Genomic DNA, 22395 nt, shown 5'->3' on the forward strand with positions numbered 1-22395 from the left:
ATAGTGCTTTTGGTAGTGGGGCCATTTTGACAATATTCTGCCTATCCAAGAACATGAGAGCTCTTTCCATCTTCTATAGTTTTCATTGTAGAGGTCTTTCACTTCTTTTGTTAGATTGATTCCCAAATGTTTTATTTTCATTTGAGGCAATTGTGAATGTGGTAGTTTTCTATTTTCTCTTTCAATCGATTCTTCACTGATCTGTAGGAATGCAGTTGATTTATGGGTATTAATTTTATATCCTGCTACTTTGCTGAATTCATTTATGAGTTCTAGAAGTTTTCTGGTAGAGTTTTTCGGATCTTATAAACCATGAAGGGGTGCTGTAATTTGTAAATGCTTTTTCTTCATCTGTTGAGATTATCATATGATTCTTGTCTTTAAGACTTTAATTGTACTTTATGCTAATTAAAAAAACTATTGGAAGTAATATGGCAGGAAAAACAAATTGCAGTTGAATGTAGAGGATAATTTAATAACCATATATAGCATAAAGAACAAATCTTTGAATTCTATTCTTATAAATGGTTACAAGAAAAGAAAAACAATTTCAAACTTTTCTAACACATCTCTTTAGAAACCAAATCATAGATAGTAACTTCTACCTAATTTCCCAGGTGATCGGTGTCATCACAATTTTTCAGGTATGCATACCCCTTGCTAAAGATAGGCATAGCTATCCTCTGAAAAAGCTCATGTTTTAGTATAATAATAAATTTAAGCTTATTTGAATTATTTGCTTTAAGAATAACCATGTAAGCCTGTAAGTTACATAGTGAATTTGTTGAAATTTTCCCCTTTAGAAATAATACAGAATTGTAGAGGAGCCACTTTTGTGTCAACATCACATTGAATAGCCATCAATGTGACATGGTTTCTACATAGGCTTATAGTTTACTGGGGAAGAATATAAGAGGAAAATGTGTTCCTATCTAGACTGAAGTGCATTTACAGATTGTAATTTATATAAGGGTTATTATTTACTTAATTAGTCATTTGAATTTTTAAAGAAAATATAAATAATATTGTTAATCTTTACTAATTATAGTAATATAACCTATAATTGTATAATTACTAAGATACATTTGGAAATTTAATTCTTCTGTTTAACAGTGTACTTACTGATTAAAAATTAATAATATGCTAATCTTTCAGGAGATCATGAATGTGGGAGTTCTAGTCAAAGAACACTTTCTGTCCAAGAGGCAGCTGCATACTTAAAAGTAAGTAGTGAAATTAGAATTTCAGTATGTGTTTTCTTAAAATTTATGCAAATCATTTACTATTTGTATCAAAGGATCATGAATTGACTACTTCAATGCTATCTTGAAAAGCCTGCGCTTGCTGTTTGGTATAATATGAGTAGATAAGATAAAATGAAATTGCTCATCATTTTTTGTTTTAGTTTGTTTTAGAACACTCAGTGTTTAGAGAATTTACATTAATTATTTACTTAATTAGTCAATTTTTACATTAATTTGAAAAGGGTTTAACCAACATTGGTAAGAGGTAGGCACGGTAGTCTTAGCTACTTGGGACGCTAAAGCAGGAGGATCATTTGGCATCCAGGAGTTTGAGACCAGCCTGGGCAGCATTAAGAAAAACAAGAAAAGAAAGAAAGAAAATTGGTAAGAGGGACATTGAGATAGGTGAGTAACATGTAAGGAAACAAGTAAGTACATACCAATTATTTCAAATTTGCCCTAGATCACTTTGAGGGTTCCAAGAGATTTTGCAGTTGAATTTTCTAAACTACTGTAAATAATCTTGGAAAATCCTGGATGGAATGAAAGGCACCAAAAGGTTAAAGATGGGCAAATGTCATTTTGACTTCAAAAAAGGGGAAAGTGGAATTTGAAAATGATACCGTAAAGCTTTATATCAGTCCGGTTCCAAAAAAATAATTCCATAAAGATGTGAGTGCTTGACAAATGGAAACATTGATCCTAAGAAAGTGACTGGCATGGGTTTCATGTGAATAAGTTACGTCAAACAAATATCATTTCTCCCACATCCCTCCCCTTTTTAATATTGTAAACATAACATGAAATCTACTCAATTAGCATTTTAAGTATATACAATACAGTATTGTTAACTATATGCACATTGTTATACATCAAATTTCTAGAACTTTTTCATTTTGAATGACTAAAATCTTATATGCATTCCACAGCAGCTCATTTTTCTCTCCCCCATCACTCTCCCCTCCACCCCCTGCAACTACTATTCTACCTCTTGCTTATATCAGCTTGACATTAGATACATCATGTAAGTAGAATCATGCACTTTTTATTGTCTAATGGCAGGGTTGTTCTTTTAACATGTCTTCAAAGGCACATATTATAGCATATGATGGTATTTTTCTTTTTTAATGCTGAGTAGTTTCTCATTGTATATACACATTTTGTTTAGCCATTCATTTGTTGATGAACTTTTTTTAAAAAATATTTTTGGTTGTAGATGAACACAATACCTTTATTTATGCTATTCAAGCCCTTTAAATTATTTATTTATATTTTATTATTGAGTTGTCAGAGTTCCTTACATACTTTATTAAACCCCTTTTTAGGTATATGATTTACTCTGTTCATTGTTTCCTTTGCTGCCCATAGGCTTTTTAGATTATCTACTTCCCTTTTGTTGCCTGTGCATTTGGTGTCTTATCTTTGCTTATACCAACATCACAACGTTTCTCCCTTATGTTTTCTTCTAGGAGTTTTAAAGCTTCAGGTCTTTAATCTATTTAAGAGTTGATTTTTGTGTATAGGTTGAAGGTTCACTATCATTCTTTTTGCATGTGGAAATACAGTTTTCTTAGCACTGTAGATTGAACAGAATATGTCCTTTCCCTTTTGTCTTTACACCCTTGTTAAAGATCATTTCATCACACATAAGTGGTTATATTTGCGGGCTATTCTGTTTCTTTGGTCTATATGCCTTTTTTTTTTTTTTTTTTTTTTTTTTAAGTTGTAGATGGACACAATATCTTTATTTTATTTATTTTTATGTGCTGCTGAGGATTGAACCCTATGCCTCACACATGCTGGGTAGTTGCTCTACCACTGAGCCATACCCCAGCCCCTGTATGCCTGTCTTTATGCCAGTTATTATACATGTTTTTTATTATATCAATTTGTCCTAAGTTATGAAGGCAGGAAATGTGAAATCTTTAGCATTTTCATTCTTCTTAAGATTGTTCTGGTTATTTGGGGTCTTTTATGGTTCCATATAAATTTTAGGATTTTTTTCTATTTCTGCCACATATGACATTGGGATTTTATTAGAGATTACGGTGTATCTGTATAGCTTTGGGGGATACATAAATTGTATCACTGTTAAGTCTTTAGTATGTGTCATTATTTGTGTCATATTTAATTTCTTTAAGCAGTGATTTGTAGTTTTCAGTGTATAGGTCTTTCACCTGCTAGGTTAAGTTTATTCCTGAGTTATCTTATTCTTTTTGATGCTATTGTAAATAAATTTGTTTTTTAGTATCCTTTTGAGAGTGTTGTTAGTGTATACAAACAACTGATTTTTGTGTGTTGATTTTGTATCCTGCAAGTTTCTGAATCCATTTATTCTAACAGGATTTTTCATAAAATCCTTAAGTGTTTTCTGTATATACAAGTATACTATCTATGAGGAGAGAGAAATTTATTTTTACCTTTCTGGTTTGGATGCTGTTTTATTTCTTTTTTTTTTGCCTAATTACTATGGCTAGCATTTTTGGTACTATGCTGATTAGAAGTGACAAGAGTGGGCATAGCTCTTTACTGTTGAGTATGAGATTAGCTGAGGACTTTGCATATTTGACCTTTGTTGTGTTTCTTCTGCTCTTAGTTTTTCAAGTTTTTTGTTTTTGTTTGTTTTTTATAACCATGAAATCATGTTGAATTTTGTCAAGCGCTTTTTCTATATCTACTGAGATAATTGTAATTTTTCTTTTTCTTTTTTTATTGAGAAGTAATATTTGCACATCTTTATAAGGTACAGTATGATAACAATACACATATACAATTTATAATAAATTAAGGTTAGAAGCAGATAATATGATTTTTTAAAATCTTCTGTTAATGTGTAATCACATCAAATAATTTTTATATATTGAACCATCCTTGGGTCATGGTGTATGATTCTTTTGTTGTGCTGCTGAATTCAGTTTTCTCCTATTTTGTTGAAGATATTTGTGTCTATATTAATCAGTGACATTAGGGTATGGTTTTCTTGTAGTAGCTTTCTCTAGTTTTGATGCTACAGTAATGTTAACCTCATAAATTGAGAGTGTTCTTTCCTCTTCTATTTTAGGGGAAATTTGAGAAGAATTAACATTAATTCTTCATTAATTAAGTCATAAAAATTAGTGCCTTAGTTACCTTTTCATCACTGTGACCAAAGAATCTGGCAAGGATGACATGGAAGGAAAGTTTATCTTGGGCTCATAGTTTCAGAAGTTCAGTTTATGGCAGTGAACTTCATTGCTCTGGACCCAAAGCACGGTACAAAATGATAGAGGAGAGCTCTTCTGCTCATGACAGGCAAAAAGCAGAGAGAGAGAGGAAGGTGCTGCAGGGAAGATCAACCCTTCCAAGGCATGCCCCCAGTGATCCACATCTTCCAGCCATACCTCACCTGCTTACATTTACCACCCAGTTAGCCTGTTCAAACTAAGATGAACCAATTAGGTTACAGCTCTTGTAATTAATCATTTAACCTCTGAACATTTCTCCATTAACACAGAACCATAAGAATTAGAAATTGTCATTTTTTTTCTTTTTTAGTGTAGTTAAGCATTTGTCAGTCTTATTGGTTTATTTTTAAACTGACTCCTAGTTTCATTGAAGGGATTGGATTGAAGAAGTTTAAGGGGACATAGAGGAAAATATTTCAGGAAGAAGGGCATATCATGTGGAAATTCAAAGCTAGCAAAGGGTTCCTTATGAAATAATTCGAAGTGTTTTTTACTTCTACTCATAGGAAAATCTGATCCAGTCCAGTGCTTTCTACTTTTTTATCAGTTCATTTTTGTAGACAATGATATAAATATATGTTTTGGTTGGTTATAAATTCCTGGAGCAAGATTCCTTTACAATTTAGAAGGAAACCAAGATTCTTAAAACCAAAGTACTATGTTTAAAGGAGTCAATAAAATAGGATAGACTTGGGAAGAGGATAATGCCTGGCCAGTAGTCAGTCTACAACTGGGGAACAAAGAGACAGGGTTGGTGTGTAAAGTTTATTAACCTTTCTTTCTTTCTCTTCTCAAACCACTTAATTACAGCTCTAAGTAAGACCAGGTAAAAAGAAGAGACAGATTCAGAGAAGCAATAGGGTGTAAGATTAATTCTATTAAAGTCTTATAGCAAAGAATTTATTGGTGCCAATACTGTGCTGTTTTTGTTACTATTGCTCTGTAGTAGAGCTTAAGGTCTGGTATTGTAATACCTCCTGCATCACTCTTCCTGCCCAGAATTGCTTTGGCTATTCTGGGTCTTTTGTTCTTCCAGATGAATTTTATCATTGCTTTTTCTGTTTCTATAAGAAATGTCATAGGGATTTTAATTGGAATTGCATTAAATCTGTATAGTGCCTGTGTAAGTATGGCCATTTTGATAATATTAATTCTGCCTATCCAAGAACATGGGAGATCGTTCCATCTTCTAAGGTCTTCCTCAATTTGTTTCCTTAATGTTTTGTAGTTTTCATTGTAGAGATCTTTCACCTCTTTGGTTAGATTGATTCCCAAGTATTTTATTTATTTTTGAGGCTATTGCGAATGGAGTTGTTTTCCTCATTTCCTTTTCAGATGTTTCATTGCTTATGTATAAAAATGCTTTAGATTTATGCGTGTTGATTTTATATCCTGCTGTTTTGCTGAATTCATTTATGAGGTCTAGAAATTTTCTGGAGGAGTTTTTTGGATCCTCTAAATAGAGAATCATGTCATCAGCAAATAGTGACAACTTGAGTTCCTCTTTTCCTATTTGTATCCCTTTAATTTCTTTAGTCTGTCTAATTGCTTTGGCTAGTATTTCAAGGAGGATGTTGAGTAGAAGTGGTGAAAGAGGGCATCCCTGTCTTGTTCCAGTTTTTAAAGGGAATGCTTTCAGTTTTTCTCCATTAAGAATGATGTTGGCCATGGGCTTAGCATAAATTACCTTTACAACATTTAGGTATGTTCCTACTATCCGTATTTTTTCTAGTATTTTGTCGAATGCTTTTTCTGCATCAATTGAAATAACAATATGATTCTTATCCTTAAGTCTGTTGATATAGTGGAATACATTTATTGATTTACGGATATTGAACCAACCTTGCATTCCCGGGATGAACCCAACTTGATCGTGGTGCACTATCTTCTTAATATGTTTTTGGATATGATTTGCCAGGATTTTGTTATGGCATCAAAATAGACAGGCAGACCAATGGTACAGGATAGAAGACATGGAGACATACCCACATAAGTACTCATACTCATACAAGACATACTCATACAAGACAAAGGTGCCAAAAACTTACAATGGAGAAAAGATAGCCTCTTCAACAAATGGTGCTGGCAAAACTGGAAATCCATATGCAGTAAAATGAAATTAAACCCCTATCTCTCACCCTGTACAAAACTTAACTCAGAATGGATCAAGGATCTAGGAATTAGACTTGAGACCCTTCACCAAATAGAAGAAAAAGTAGGCCCAAATCTCCATCACATTGGCTTACGACCAGACTTCCTTAACAAGACCCCCATGGCTCAAGAAATAAAAGCAAGAATCAATAAATGGGATAGATTCAAACTAGAAAGTTTTTTCTCAGCACAGGAAACAATCAATAATGTGAAAAGAGAGCCTACAGAATGGGAGAAAATCTTTTCCACACACACTTCAGACAGAGCACTCATCTCCAAAGTTTATAAAGAACTTAAAAAACTTTACACCCAAAATACAAAGAACCCAATCAATAAATGGGCTAAGGAACTGGGCAGACGCTTCACAGAAGAAGATATCTAGGTGATCAACAAATATATGAAAAAGTGCTCATCATTCCTTGTAATTAGAGAAATGCAAATTAAACCACCCTAAGATTTCATCTAACTCCAATTAGAATGGCTATTATCAAAAACACAAGCAATAATAAGTGTTGGCATGTTTGTGGGGAAAAAGGCACACTCAAACCTTGCTGGTGGAGTTGCAAATTGGTGCAGCCACTCTGAAAAGCAGTATGGAGTTTCCTCAGAAAACTTGGAATGGACCCACCATTTGACCAAGCTATCCCACTCCTCAGTTTATACCCAAAGGACTTAAAATCAGCATACTACAGTGACACAGCCACATCAATGTTCATAGCAGCTCAATTCACAATAGCTAGATTGTGGAACTAACCTAGATACCCTTCATCAGATGAATGGATAAAGAAACTGTGGTATATATACACAATGAAATATTACTCATCCATAAAGAAGAATAAAATTATGGTATTTGCTGGTAAAAGGATGAAGTTGGAAAATGTCATGCTAAGTGAAATAAGCCAAGCCCCCAAACCAAAGGCCGAATGTTTTCTATAAGCGCATGACAATATATAATGGGTGGGGGGTGGCAGAGGGAAGAGAAGAATGAAGGAACTTTGGATGGTGTAGAGGAAAAAGGGGTGGGGGACAGAAAGATAGTAGAATGAAACAGACAGTATTACCCTTTGTATATGTATGATTACATGAATGGTATGAATCTGCATTGTGTACAACCATAGAATTGAAAAGTTGTACCCCATTTGTGTACAATGAATCAAAATGCAGTCTGTGAAAATAAAAAAATAAAAGAATTTATTGGAAGCACCTATGTATGAACTGTGTTAAAACCCAAATAAGTAAAAGAAGATATTAATTAACTGCATTCCTGAAGATATTTCCATATATCTTTTTCCTCAGATTATTTTATGTTTTAGACTGGATTTTGCTCTTTTATTTTTATTTTCAATTCTGTAGAATTTCTGTTTTGATTTTTACAAAAGATCTGTGTTTATTTTATTCCATGTCTTAGTTAAATGAAGTTATTTTATACAGAACGTTAATATCCTTTTGCATTTAGATTTATTTCTATATGCAGTTCTGGAGATTGAAATAATTAACGAGGATATTTATCAAAAAAGTCTAGATCAATATATTAGGTATGTTAAAAATAATGCTTGTATTTTCCAAAGTAAATTTAAATTACACTTATGATTATAATTTATATGGAAAATAAAAAAAATAGGTTTCAAATTCACTAACGATAAACACTGGTAGTACTTTGGCCCATTTTTCTGCAGTCTTTTTAAGTATACTTTTAAAATTAGTATTTAAGTATTTCGCATTATAAATATTCCTGTATTTCCCCTTAAATTATGTACATTTCCATCTGTCATTGAACAGTTTTTTGAAAACTTATCACTGGGTAATATATGATTGTATTGTATGGCTTGTCATTTTTCAGTTATTATGGAAGCACTCTAGTCTTTACACATAGTATTAGATTTTCTAGTCATTTCTTTAGAAATTAATTCTAGGACTTTTAAAAATTCTGGAACTTTTAAAAAATGCTTTTGATATATGTTCAAACTATTTCCAATGGTAGTTTTAGTGTAGTCTAGTCCAAATTGGTTATTTTATTTTATACATGTTCTGGCATAAATATGGAAGAGATTCCCTAGGAAGTTGATATTAACAATGATAATATGTATATTATAGGCTTTTTGCTTATAGAGAGAGATCTATTATTTTATACCTCCATATATTTATAGTATGGTTTCACTTGCAACACAGTTAAATTTTTGGATTTAGCAGTAAATAAACCCAAAAAATGTGTGAACAGGAATTCTACACATTGTTGTAAGCTAATTTTTCCTCAGCTTCTAGTGCATTTTAAACACAGTAAGTATTATAAATGTTTGATGGAGTAAGGTTAGTGAAAAGTCTCAATAAAATGTTTTTGTTTCCTTGAATTTGATTATTTACATTCACTTATCCTTTTAGTTATCCTACTATGTCCTTCAAAGGAAGTTTGTCAACTTAATAATTTAAATAATTTAAACACTCTTAAGTCCCCTGATTTTTTTTTTTTCTGGAGCTTTATTTTTATCATTTTTGATATTGAAAGCTTTTATTTACGAAAAGTGGAGAGGTCCCTCTGGTGGAACATTTAGGAAATACATAACATTACATTTTCATGAAACTACATATTGGTTATATTAACTTCTCTGTAGAATGGTGTAATGAATGGTGGTAAAGTCCCTATGTCACTTTCAGAACTTGATTATCTTTTGACACAGTGAATATATTTAAGATTATTTTCGATAGGAATATAGATAGTTGAAAATATGTCAAGTGTTGTAAATATGCTAATAGGCCATGATTTTTATGGCCTAGCTTGGAATGCTAATCATAGTTAATAAAATTGTCTGTTTGTAAAATTATATATTCTGAGTAGTAGGATTAGGGGGAAATTTCATAATAAAACATTAAGTATAAGTTATTTTGGTACTTCCTATATAATTTAAAAATGATTCAGCAAGTTGGGTAATATCAGATCCAGTTCATGAATAAAATAAAACTTACAGGGGTTCATTAACTAGATCATGTAGCTAGTATGTAATTGAACTGGGAATAGAACCCCAAAACACTTGTTCTTCTCCTTTACTATTCTGCCTCTTAGATAGATTGGGTATGTAACCCTTAACTCCAATTATTGAATGGACAAGCGATTTGACGCTATTAAGAGTTATGAATGATCTAAAGAGGTGTAGTAGTCAAAGTAGGTACAGGTGCATGGATGGCATATTTCTCTTGTCCCTACTTAATTTTGTACATAGTTAGTCTACAGTGGAGCTAACCAGGATCTAAAGTCTCAGGCCTTTTTGATTCTAAAGACCAGTTTTTCTCTTATTCCTGGAGGTGAAAGATTAAGTTCCCCTTGAATCATTGGTAGTTAAATCATATTCAGTATTGTATTTTTATAGTTTAAATGATGATATCTGATGGGTAATATATATAATCTCAGAAATAACCAGAATGTTCACTAACTGGAAAGCCATTTACCTTGTATCTTATTCTGAAACTTGCTTGTGTAACTTATTTCATGAGCCTTTTTTGGTGGGGGAGGGAGGGTATTGGGGATTGAATCTACTGGTGCTTTGCCACCCAGCTAAAGTCCCTAGCCCTTTTATTTTTTATTTTGAGACAGGGCCTCACTTAGTTGCTGAGACTGGTCTTGAATTTGTGATCCTCCTTGCCAGGATTACAGGCAAGCACACACCATACCCAGCCACATTGTTTTTATTTCTGGCTCTACTTCTGCCTATAGCAGTGCCTTTTTTCTTCCTTACTAAAGTTATGTTGTTTCATTTAATGAATTGAGTCTTTTATACAAAGCAATATTATTTTTTGTACTTTGAAACTATGTAATACACGTTTGAAGCATCTGACAAGGGTTTTAAAATACACGTTTTTCACTTTTTTTTTTTTTTTTCTTTATAAATACTAGGGCTTGAACCCAGGGCACTTTACCACTGAGCTATGTGGTAATTTTGAGACAGGGTCTCATTACATTGCTTAGGGCCTCACTAAATTGCTGAGATTGACCGGAACTTGCTAACCTCCTACATCCTCCTGAGTTACTAGGACTACAGGTGTGTGCCACTACACCCAGCTCACCAGTTATTTTGAAAATAAGGTACATTGGAAGTGGGGTTCCTGGGTGGGTATGTGTGTGTGTACATGCATAATGTATTCAACATATTCTAGATTTATATGAAGCAGTAAACAATATGTTGACTGAGTTATTACTCATAAGTAAATAATAGTAATGATAAAGGTGCCTTCAAAATTAGAAACTTTGCGTATCATTTTTGTTACCAGTTTTTAGAAGATATTTGTTTTATGATGCTGGAATGCTTTATTTCAGAGGTTGACAAATTATGGTCCATGTAACAAATTCATCCTGTTTTTATATAGTTTGTGAACTGTGGCTTTACATTTTGCAGGGGGTTACCAGGGATTGAACTCAGGGGCACTTGACCAATAAGCCACATCCCTAGCCCTGTTTTGTATTTTATTTAGAGACAGGATCTCATTTGAGTTGCTTAGTTCCTTAGTCTTCCGGGCGCACCACCACACCCAGATGGCTTTACATTTTTAAAGGTTGCTTTGTAGCTGAATGTGGTGACACATACCTATAATCCCTGCTACTCTGGAGGATAGAAAGTTTGAGGCCAACTCAGCAGCTTAGTGAGACCATCTCTGAAAATAAAAATAAAAAGAACTGGGGATATAGCTTATTGATAAAGCACCGTTGGTTTTCAATGCTCAGCACCAAAATATAAAACTGAATAAAGGTTGCTTTATAAACAAACAGAAATGTTTATCTACAAAATTTAAATGTCTTGCTCTTTAAACATTTACAGAAAAAAAAGTAATTCACATATCTTGCCTTAATCATAGCTTATCCAAGTAGCTACAAAAAGTGAATAATAACAGTTTAAACTCTTTAAAATCAAAGTAGATCCTATTATGTTACAATATTAGCATGAAGTATTTAATTAGCATAAGCATTAGAAGAAAACAAGTTTTATCATAGAAATTCCATTTTATAATACTGTAGAACTTTATATACTGTATAGAATATTTGTGGAAATAGCATAGTTAAGACCTAAACACTCCTTTGAATCTTTAAAATTTTTAAGTAATTTATCAATTGTTTTGTAAGAATATAACATAACATGGTTCTGTTATATTCCAGATGATGAGTGGATATTGAGTATAGGGAAAAGAAAACAGGAAATGGGGAAAAATAACACTCTTTTCTTACTGACTCCTTGTATTTTGTAACTAGAAATTTACAAGCATACCTACTTCTAATGAACTCATTAATTAGCAAGGACACCTATGATTTTAATAAGCTAAGTATGAGGAGGAACAAAGAGCCTAAGACTTTTAGCAGCTCAAGATGTGGAAACCAGGAAGCAGAGAGCTCTGCTCACCAGAGATAAAATATAAACCCTAAAGGCATACCCCCAGTGACCTACTTATTTTAGCCACACCCTAACTGTCTACCATTACCGCCCAGTTAATCTGTATCAGTGGATATTTAGCTCATACTTCCCATAATGTAATCATTTCACATCTGAAAGTTCTTACATTCACATATGAGCTTTTAGGGGATTCCTCATATCTAATACATAAGAGACATACTTTCTAATAGACTGTATAATGCATGAACACAGGAAATTTTGACTGTCTTGCCTAGTGTTGTACTTACAGTTCTTGATATGGTACCTGGCCCATAGTGAGCCCTCAATAAATATTTGTTGAGTGAAAAATGTTTCGGGGATTTTTGTAATAGTATTGAAATATGTTTTTTAAAATTCAGGCTGGTATTTAGCTCAGTGGTAGAATATTCCCTAGTGTGCACCTGGTTTCTATTCCCAGAACTGCAAAAAAAAATTTTTTAAAGAACATACTCTAAATATTCATTGATAAAGAGTTGATTTAGGTCTAGAATAATCATACAATGGAGTACTATTTTGCTGAAAAACCTAGGACTTTTCCATGTGTACTGATATTGACATAATACTTAATTCCATGAAAAAACCAAGTAAAAGATTAGTGCATATGTGATGCCATTTTCATTATTTTGATTTAAAAATACCCATACGTACTAGTTAAACTTTTGAACTTTCCATAATAACTGAGAGGTCCTATATGGCTGTTTATGGTTGTGTGTGTGTGTGTGTGTGTGTGTGTGTGTATTTATATTTGCATTTGTGGATATATGTGTATAAATATATATTCTATACATTTATTCTAATTTGGTAGATATAAGTATATACATATAGTTATGTTAGAATTAAAAATGAAAACATTTTGAATTATTCACTTAGAATAATGACTGTTACATGTTGACATAATTTTATGAGACATGATTTTATGAAAAATAATTGTTTTCCAAAATATAGTTTATTGAGAATAGTGGCATTGCTTTCCATTTTGCAAAAATTTTTAATGTCTAACTTAATGAAAGGCAACTGGATTCTTCTCTACTTTTGTATTCAGTCTGTTGTGATGCTGTTTTGTTGAAATATATCAAGAAAATCCAGCCTCACATCAATATGGAGTTGAAACAGGGGAAAATGTGTTAATTGCCTTTTCAGATAATTATAAATATTCTTTGATAGTATACCAAACCTCACAAGTAGTTTCAATTGGGAGTCTCAAACATATCAGTAAACATTTTGTACTCTCCCCAATAAATCCTTTGGAGTGCTTTGTACTTTGAATAGATCTTTTACCCATGCATGATTGTATAACTTCAAGCATTGTTTATTTGAAAAATATAGGTATACTGAGTTATTAGGACTTCCAGTTGTTGTCATTATATTGTATCAAAAGGTCACATTTGTTAATACCATACCAATCATAATGGAAAGGTCTTAAGTACTGTGAACCTATTAAGGATGCAGTGATCCATGCAAGTTTTTCTCAGTTGTTTTTCTCTTGGAAACTTGAGTTCATTGTTTACACAGGTTTTTTGAGCTTATATGCTTTATGCATTCATTTGTAAAAATAAAACAGCCAAATCTGAACAATTTGCTGTTTATTCACATGAAAATGATGTTCCATTAAAAATTGTCACTCTGATCACAATGACACTTTAAAACTATAAAAAGAACTCCCAAATCTATAAATATAAAAAGGAGAAAGCATAGCAAAATATTAACAGTAGTTATATTGGATTAGTGAGAAAATGACTTATCTTTTTTTTTAATTTCTTTAATGAATAATACATTTTTATTATATTCATATAGTTAAAAATGTTACATGGAGTATGTTATTTATAGGACAACTCATATAGAGTCAAGAGTCAAATGTATGTGGATTATTAAAAATAACCTTTTTTTTTTTTTTTTTCTTGTTAGGATTTAGGTCCTGAATATGAAGATATATTTAACACCTCATTGCAGTGGATTTTAGAAAATGGGAAAGATGTTGGAATAAGGTAGAGGAATTGATTTCCACTTTGATTGTTTTATAGTATAAGAAATGCTTTTATTTTTTACCTTAAACTCTACCTTAATTATTTTTAAATAGGTGTGTTGGTTATAGCCCAGAGGAAGAATTGAAAAACATAACTGATGTGCAGTTTTTACAATCCACAAGACCACAGATGTCTTTCTGGTGTCGTTTTCGACGTGCTTTTATTACTGTAACACACAGATTATTGTTGTTATGCTTGGGTAAGTTGTTAGGATAAGAAAAGTTATGTATTTCAGTCTAGAATTTTTTTCGTGTTTATATTTTGCTAAATGCCAGAGCCAAGAAGTTACTTCTCAGTTTTATGATAGATGTCATGTAAATCACATCCAGAAGTGTTCACTAAATGGAGTTGAGGGCTTTCTATAATGTCATACCAGACTGAGGGCTCAGAAAACAGTAACAGAGAGAGGTAGGAATAAAACTTTGTCATAAGAATGTCACAGAAATAGTAAGTTTATTTACTTTAGAAAATATAAAATTTTATTTTTAAATAAAGTATTGTAAATTAAGCTCATTGAAATTATTCTAAATTTAAACAGTATCATTGGGCTGGGCTTGTGGCTCAGTGGTAGAGTGCTTGCCTAGCATGTGTGAGGCACTGGGTTTAATTCTCAGCACCACATAGAAATAAAATGAATAAAATGAAGGTCTATCAATATCTAAGAAATATTTTTAAAAATAAAAATAGTATCATTTATGATAATTAAAATTTATTCCGGTTACTAAATTTTGTGATGATAATAGGAATTTAAGAGATATTATTCATTGCCTTTTCCTTTTTCTTAGCCCTTTAAAAATAATTCAATTAAAGTAAGATTTAGCATGTTTAATCCTTTAATTAAATTGTTAAAGTAGTTTAGTGATATAAAGGGAAAAAATTTTTTAAAGTTATAATTTTTTAAAAGATAGAATTTAAATGTTTAGTCATTAGTGGAATACAAGACATTTTCTAGAAAGAAAACTCTAGAAAATGTTTAATGTTAAATTTTTTTTGTGCAGTTTTATATAATTATGTAACTAATTCACCCTCTGTCATAAAGGCTCTTTGCATTTATCCATTAGGACAATTAAGATAATCACTGTAGAAACTGCCTAATGTTATTAAATACCATTGACCACAATTGTTAAAATGCAAAATTTGTGAATATTGCAGGTGTAGTGATGGTTTGTGTTGTTCTGCGTTACATGAAATATCGCTGGACAAAAGAAGAGGAGGAATCAAGACAGATGTATGATATGGTGGTGAAGATTATAGGTATAGTATTTGTAAAACTCTAAATTATTTCTAGAACAATCATTACTTGATAATACAATAGTGTCAAGTGATTGATTCATTTGTGAAGTTCTTTGATTTATTTTCAGATGTTTTGCGAAGTCATAATGAAGCTTGCCAGGAAAATAAAGATTTACAACCTTACATGCCTATTCCACATGTGCGAGATTCCTTAATACAGCCTCATGACAGGTGTGTTCAAAGCATTATGAGTTGAAGTAAATCAGAATGTAGATATCTTCTGTAGTCTTGAAAATTATTGAGAATTGTGGCTGTTTTCATCTAGACCTATTTTACCATTCATACTTTTTACAAATATTTTATATTCTCTTTCTAAATTCTCTTCTTGTCCTCCTGATTTTCAGTCACACAGAAGATGACTGGATTTCTAAATTATTCTCATTCCTGTACATTTTTGATTCTTTATCATCACTCTCCATCTTATCTCCTTTAATTTCATTTTGTTAAAAGAAACAGAAATATGTACATACCACAGTTACTCTCACCATTGTGTACATCCACAAGAAATTAATTTTAAAAATAACTATGAGTAAATGGCAGAAATATCAATTGAGGGAAGGAGAAGGAGAGGTATTGGGGTTTGAATTAGAATAAAATATATTCCGTGCTTTTATAATTATATCAAAATGGATTCTACTGTCATATATAATGAAAACCTAATAAAGAGTAAATTTTCAGGAAGAAAAAAAAAAAAACAGGAATAGCCAGTGGTGTTTTACTAATATTTTTAAGTACCTATTTTATTAGTGAAGCTTTTAAAATAAAAACTAAAAAAAAAAAAAAAAAAAAAAAAAAAAACACTTTGAAAATAAAACATGATGCCATGTCTAAAGCATCATTCCTAACCTAGCAGCACATCATAATCACCAGTGGAACATTTAGATTAAAAAAAGAAGAAGAAGAAAACAATCACATGCTCATTGATCACCTGTAGGAACTGAAATTCAGTAAATCTGAAGTGGGGTACAGGCACCTGTATCTTCTTTTAAACAAACTGTGAGTAGTGATAAGAACAGCTAGGATTAATGATAATCATTACTTCAGTTACTAACGTTTCAGAAAGATGACAAGCCTAGATAAATTTGTTGTTTTGTTCATGTAATAGGAAGAAAATGAAGAAAGTCTGGGATAGAGCTGTTGACTTCCTTGCTGCTAATGAGTCTAGAGTTCGCACAGAAACACGAAGAATAGGTGGTGCAGATTTTCTAGTTTGGCGGTGGATCCAGCCTTCTGCATCGTGTGATAAAATATTAGTAATACCTTCTAAAGTATGGCAAGGTCAAGGTATGTATTTTTAAACAAAAAAGTATAAAATTGATGTTCTTCTAATTTTTCAAAACAATATGTTTAAATTGAAACCATATAATTCAAAGATGTATGAAGGCAAAGCTACCTTTATAGTTCCATCCCGTAAAATCTTGTTATGTACCCTTCCACACTTTTGTCCTTGTTAATGCAAACACAAATGATTTGTGTTTTCTGTAATAAAGACAAACATTTCTTTGATCTTGTTTTTTTCACTTAACAAGCAATATAATATAGATCTTGTTGCATTCTTTTCATCTAATTTCTCTATGTGAATAAGACATAATTTATATGTTTAACATAAACATCCATATCTTATATATTTAATATATGTAAGTGGAAACAACCTTTTTAACTATTCTTTCTTCCAGTTTTTGCTTGTCTCCCTCTTCTTTCTCACACCCCTCCATTTGTGTATTCCCCCTGCCATGTATCTTTTGTAGGTATCTTTTCATAGTTTTCTTATTGATTGCATATTTTCAAAACCAGTCATATATTGTGGTTTTTTAAAGACTGGCTGCCTTGTATACCCAAACCTCTTCCATAAAGTAAAGCAGAAAATTATATATAAGGAAATTGTGAATGATAAATTGTTTTCTACAAAAGCATAGTTATCAATGTTTGCTAAACATAGTATTATTAGAAAAGGTAAGTAAACTGTTTTGGAACTACTAGAAGAAAACCCAGTCACTCCTTTTTTCTCTAATTTTTCACTTTCAAAGTGCTTGAATAAAAGCTTCTTTAATCATGGTGTAAAAGTGAGACTTTGGTGTTACCCAAAATTATAACAACAGAAGGGCCCTATGAAATTGAAAACAAAGAATTACTTATTTTACTCAATCTCTTTACTCAGTTGTTTGACAATTCAGCACTCCTTGAAACTTTATCTTTGGACTTAGGAGATGCTGGGGGTTTTTTTGTTTGTTTGTTTATTTGTTTTTCTCCTGGTTTTTCTTTTACCTCAGACCTTTTCTTCAATTTTTTTCCCCCTAGATCTTTCTCATATGATTTCTGGACTTCTAGGCGTTGGAGTTTTTCAAGACTGTCTTCTCATTCTGCCTTTACTCTTAAATAACTTCATGCTGTGACTGAGTCTGATGTTCTGGTTTTCAGATTTTTGTACTGAGCTTTATACTAATCTTATTTTTTAGGAGATGTGACCCACAAATTCAACATGTGCATGAATTCAATATTTTTTCCCCATCTCTAGTATTTTCAGTCTAGTTATTAATATCATTCCTCACTTGGTTCTGCCATAAACCTGGGAGTCATTCTTAGTCTTTCCCTATCCCCTTTGTTTGGTCTTTCAACCAGTCAAGTCACATCTATTCCCTAATATGTCCTGATGCCATCTACTTTCCATCTGTGCTATTGGTCTGTCTTTTCCACATTACTATCAGCTCCCTTCTAGACAACAATATCCTTCTAACTGATGTCTTTGCATTCATTTTTGCATTTGTCTGATTGATTCTTCACATAACAAAATCTTTTAATTACAATTTTGAAAGATGATGTCATATTATTCCACTGCTTAAAACACTTGAATGGCTTTCTATTATTTCTGTGACAATGTTGTACTACTTCATTGTGGCCTAGGTGGTCCTGAATAATCTGACATATCCCTCTCCAAGTTTATCTTTTTAATTTTCCCACTCTGCCACATTGGCTGGCTTTGGTTGGTTACTTGAATATATCAGGCTCCTTCTTGTCATAGAGGCTGTGTAAAAGCTGTCTTCTCTGCTTGAGATGTCTTTATACTTCTCTTCACCCTGGTAATTTTTATTTATTCTTTAGTTTCCAGTATAAGTTTCACTTCCTTGGGGAAGTCATCTGGTATTCCCAAATGAGGTGAAGTTATTATTATTATTATTATTATTATTATTATTTTACAGCTCGTTGTACCCTTCTTTCTTAGGACCTATCACAATTATGTCTTGGGTGACACTGTTTATCATCTGTCTGTCCTTCTGCACTATATCTAACATGGGTCTGGCTCTTAGTACAACTATGTAATGAGTATTTTTTTAACTAAATGATGAATGCTGTTTAACAAAATGGAACAATGTCAAATAGTAAAACTAACTTGTTTTTTGTAGCATTTCATTTAGATAGAAGAAATTCACCGCCAAATAGTTTGACACCATGTTTAAAGATTCGAAATATGTTTGATCCAGTTATGTAAGTATTATGATCACATGTAATTTTAATTGAAATGTTTGGCTGAAAAATTTGTGGCATTCTTATAATGCTGTGTCTGTATTTGAAAAATCTGTTTTCCTTCTGAATTACTAACTGTAGAAATTTTAATGCTTTTCTGTTTTGTTAAATTCCCAGCAAAAGATAAACCAGGAAATACAGTTGTATAAAGATTTGGAAAACATTTCTAAATCTTTGTATTTGCTGTGAAGCCTCATAGCACATGGATGCTTGAGGTAAATTGACTCACAGTAACAATATCCTTTATTAAATATATAATTCATTTTACAGATGACTGCCAACATTTTTGTTTCAGTAGGTTTATAAATATATATATATATACACACACACACACATATAAATATATATACACATATATAGATATATACACACATATATAAACTGCTTTAATAAAATTTTCAGTGCCTAACTGTAAAAATATTTCCCACAAAGTTGTACATAGCTTCCTTTCTTTAGGGCCTACCTTTCCTTGTCAATGTAATATTTGTAGAATTTTTTTGACTATAATTATAGCAATAAACATATCCAGAGAATGGCAGGGTTAAAAGTTGCTGCCTTAGAATTCATAATATTTTACATATTAAGCCTTAATAATTTTTACACTTAGCTTTTTGGAGGTTAACTATTCAACAATATGACAGATTAAATCATGTTTTTAAAATTCTAACAGTAGAATCTGTATTACATATAAAATACTTCAGATTGCATCTAATAATTCATTTATTTAGAAAGTTATTGATGAGATTTCAAACAGATGACAGCAAAATTGGAAATGGGGGAAAGCACTATCAGTGTATACAAGCACATATGCACACATATCCTCTGTTTTGCACATATGTAAACAATTAGCAGTGTGGTGATACCTCTGTAGGAACTCTGACATCATGCCTTAGTAATGAGGAAATCATTGCCAGCCCAATACTTAATTGTCTAAGATGAAGATTTATGATTTAAAGTGAAGTTGCTTTTCTTTTGTCTCACCATATATGTCTCACAAGTAAGACAAATGTGCATTACTGCAGCAAGAGAACTTAAAGTTCTCATTATAGTAAGGTAACTATGCAAAATGATTTTCCTGCATCACTCTTCCATTATCTTGGAAAAAAGAAGCTCAATATAGTATTTACTAAGATTTTTCTTAAATTCGAGAACTCTAAAGTGTTGTTAAAAATAAAGAAAATGGTATTCAACTTTTGCACCTTTAATGAGTTAACACTAAAAGAAAAAAGAACTTGCAAGTGCATGGGATTTTAAATATAAAAATGACTCATTTGTTCTGCTGTGATATGAGATAATGAAGACTTTCAATTGAGTAGGAATATAGTTGTTGATTTTTGGCTTTATTAATTTTTAGGGAAATAGGGGATCAGTGGCATCTGGCAATTCAAGAAGCAATTTTAGAAAAATGCAGTGATAATGATGGCATTGTTCACATTGCAGTAGACAAAAATTCACGTGAGGTAATGTAGCTTCAAGTATTGAATTTCATATTTTGAATTTGTTGCTGTTTAACTAAAACATTTCTTTCTTTTTTTGTTTTTTTAATATCATAGGGTTGTGTATATGTTAAATGTCTGTCTCCAGAGTATGCTGGAAAGGCTTTTAAGGCATTACATGGCTCTTGGTTTGATGGTAAGAAATTTGTGTATTACAAAAATTTTGAAAAGATAATTAGACCGTGCCAGATTTTATATTGAGGAATTTTAGGTTAGCACTTTTTAAGTAATAATTTTAAATTATTTTGTGTTTTGTGCTCATGACTTTACCACAGTTAACTTTTCTAAAGATATTAAAGATGTTTTTACAGATCTAAAATATTATTTTTATCTTACAACAGGGAAGTTGGTTACAGTAAAATATTTACGACTAGATAGATATCACCATCGTTTTCCCCAAGCTCTTACTTGCAACACTCCCTTGAAGCCATCAAATAAACATATGAACTCTATGTCTCATCTTCGCCTTCGGACTGGCCTAGCCAATTCTCAAGGAGGTTCCTGAAAGGACTTTCTTCACTCCTAGGACTGTTATTTACAATAGGAAAATTCCTGTTTGGCTTCCTGTCTTCCTTTTTAAATGCTTTTTGTATGTAATATTTTTATTGCTGAGTACAGCTCTGTTTGAAAGTTCCAGAAATCTTAAGGTTCCAAAGGGATTTAGCAGTGAGGCAGCAATGCTGAATATGTAGAATAATTGTTTCATTCAGTTTTGGGAGTTCAGTAAAGCCAGTGCATTTAAAGTTTTGCATGAGGAACACTGACTTTATTAAGCATTTTCAGATATGGTGGTTATATTTTTGCACCAGGAAGTGTCTGGATAACCACATAAAAGCATGGTGAAGAGGCTTCTTGTATTTCCATAATTTCTTGTGAACTAATGTGAATTTTTGTATACAGTCACCTGCATAGTTCCTTACAAGCTAGTGTGGTAAAACTGTTAATTTCCCAATTTAACCTTAGGTTTCTATTGCTTGTAAGAAATTCATTTGCTACAGCTGGAATATGGGAAAATTTATTTGGTTTTATTGGTTACATATATGTGTAAGTGGATGTATATGTACTTAAACTGGCTTTTGTAAATATGTATAAATGCTGGTGGTGGTGGTGAACGTAGTCTTGTTTTGTGAGGATGTCTGCATAAGCAGTAAAATAAGCTTTCTATTTTATTCATAATCTAATTTGTGTATATATGTGTGTGTGTGTGTGTGTGTATACATATATATATATATATATGTGTGTGTATGCACATATATACATATGGCTGTACTATCACATAGATCAAACAGCCAAACACCTGGAAGTATTAGATACATTTAAAATATCTTTTATAGATTTTATATAAAAATGTCTGAGTATGATTTTGTGTGAAAGTTCTGACACAATTGTAATGGATTCAAATTTATTTGAGCAATAAAGAAGCAATTGGCAGATATTAGAAAAATATTTTGTGAAAAGCTGTATTTATTATTAATTAATAGGGCTGTGACATAGTACTGTTGGGATTAAGTCTTTTTCCCAATCTATTTATAATTTAATGAAATGTTAGCACCCCTGTTATATGTCAATTTTAAAGCAGGGCACATGGTAGCAGCAAAACGTATTAGACAAATTATACTCGGAATTTTGGGTCATGAAAAGTTGCAATATAGTAAATGCAAGAGTGACCATTGGTTTGTGCCTCAGTATTTAATTTGTTTTTAATAAAGTTGCTTTGTTACTGTTCATGATTTCAGATTAAAATAGTTGCTAAGCAAGGTTTATTTGTAATCTAATAATTGGCTTTTTAAAAATAACCTGTTGATATTTCATTGTCCAGATGAATATGTGAAACAGCTGGAATTGTACCAATTTTGATTTTGTTTAAAGCTCAATTTCCTTTTTGTTTTGTTGTATATGTGTTGGGTTTGCAGCATGAACTTGCACAGATAATGCACGTTTTCTGGTTAAGTAAACATGATGCACACTATTCTGTAACAGAAAATCCTATTGTGCCTTACCTATGTGCTTTTGTGGGCACCATGTTTATG

At 31.8% G+C, this 22395-nt stretch overlaps 1 protein-coding gene across 2 annotated transcripts in view; it reads left to right on the forward strand.

The window, feature by feature from the left end:
- The window catches only part of Lemd3 (LEM domain containing 3), a 60142-nt gene extending 37990 nt beyond the window's left edge, over positions 1-22152 (forward strand). The window contains exons 4-14 of one of the 2 annotated variants that reach the window (XM_047549254.1): positions 618-644; positions 1156-1223; positions 13936-14015; positions 14108-14253; positions 15207-15308; positions 15416-15518; positions 16453-16631; positions 18749-18830; positions 20224-20329; positions 20423-20501; positions 20707-22152. In XM_047549254.1, coding sequence (XP_047405210.1) covers positions 618-644; positions 1156-1223; positions 13936-14015; positions 14108-14253; positions 15207-15308; positions 15416-15518; positions 16453-16631; positions 18749-18830; positions 20224-20329; positions 20423-20501; positions 20707-20870 — 1136 coding nt within the window. In that variant the 3' untranslated portion in view covers positions 20871-22152. The remainder of the gene's footprint in view (positions 1-617; positions 645-1155; positions 1224-13935; positions 14016-14107; positions 14254-15206; positions 15309-15415; positions 15519-16452; positions 16632-18748; positions 18831-20223; positions 20330-20422; positions 20502-20706) is intronic. The other variant, XM_047549255.1, reaches the window with a different exon arrangement.
- The last annotated feature ends 243 nt before the right edge of the window (positions 22153-22395 follow it).

The sequence above is a fragment of the Sciurus carolinensis genome, chromosome 4, assembly GCF_902686445.1.
Source record: "Sciurus carolinensis chromosome 4, mSciCar1.2, whole genome shotgun sequence".
NCBI classification, from domain to species: domain Eukaryota; kingdom Metazoa; phylum Chordata; class Mammalia; order Rodentia; family Sciuridae; genus Sciurus; species Sciurus carolinensis.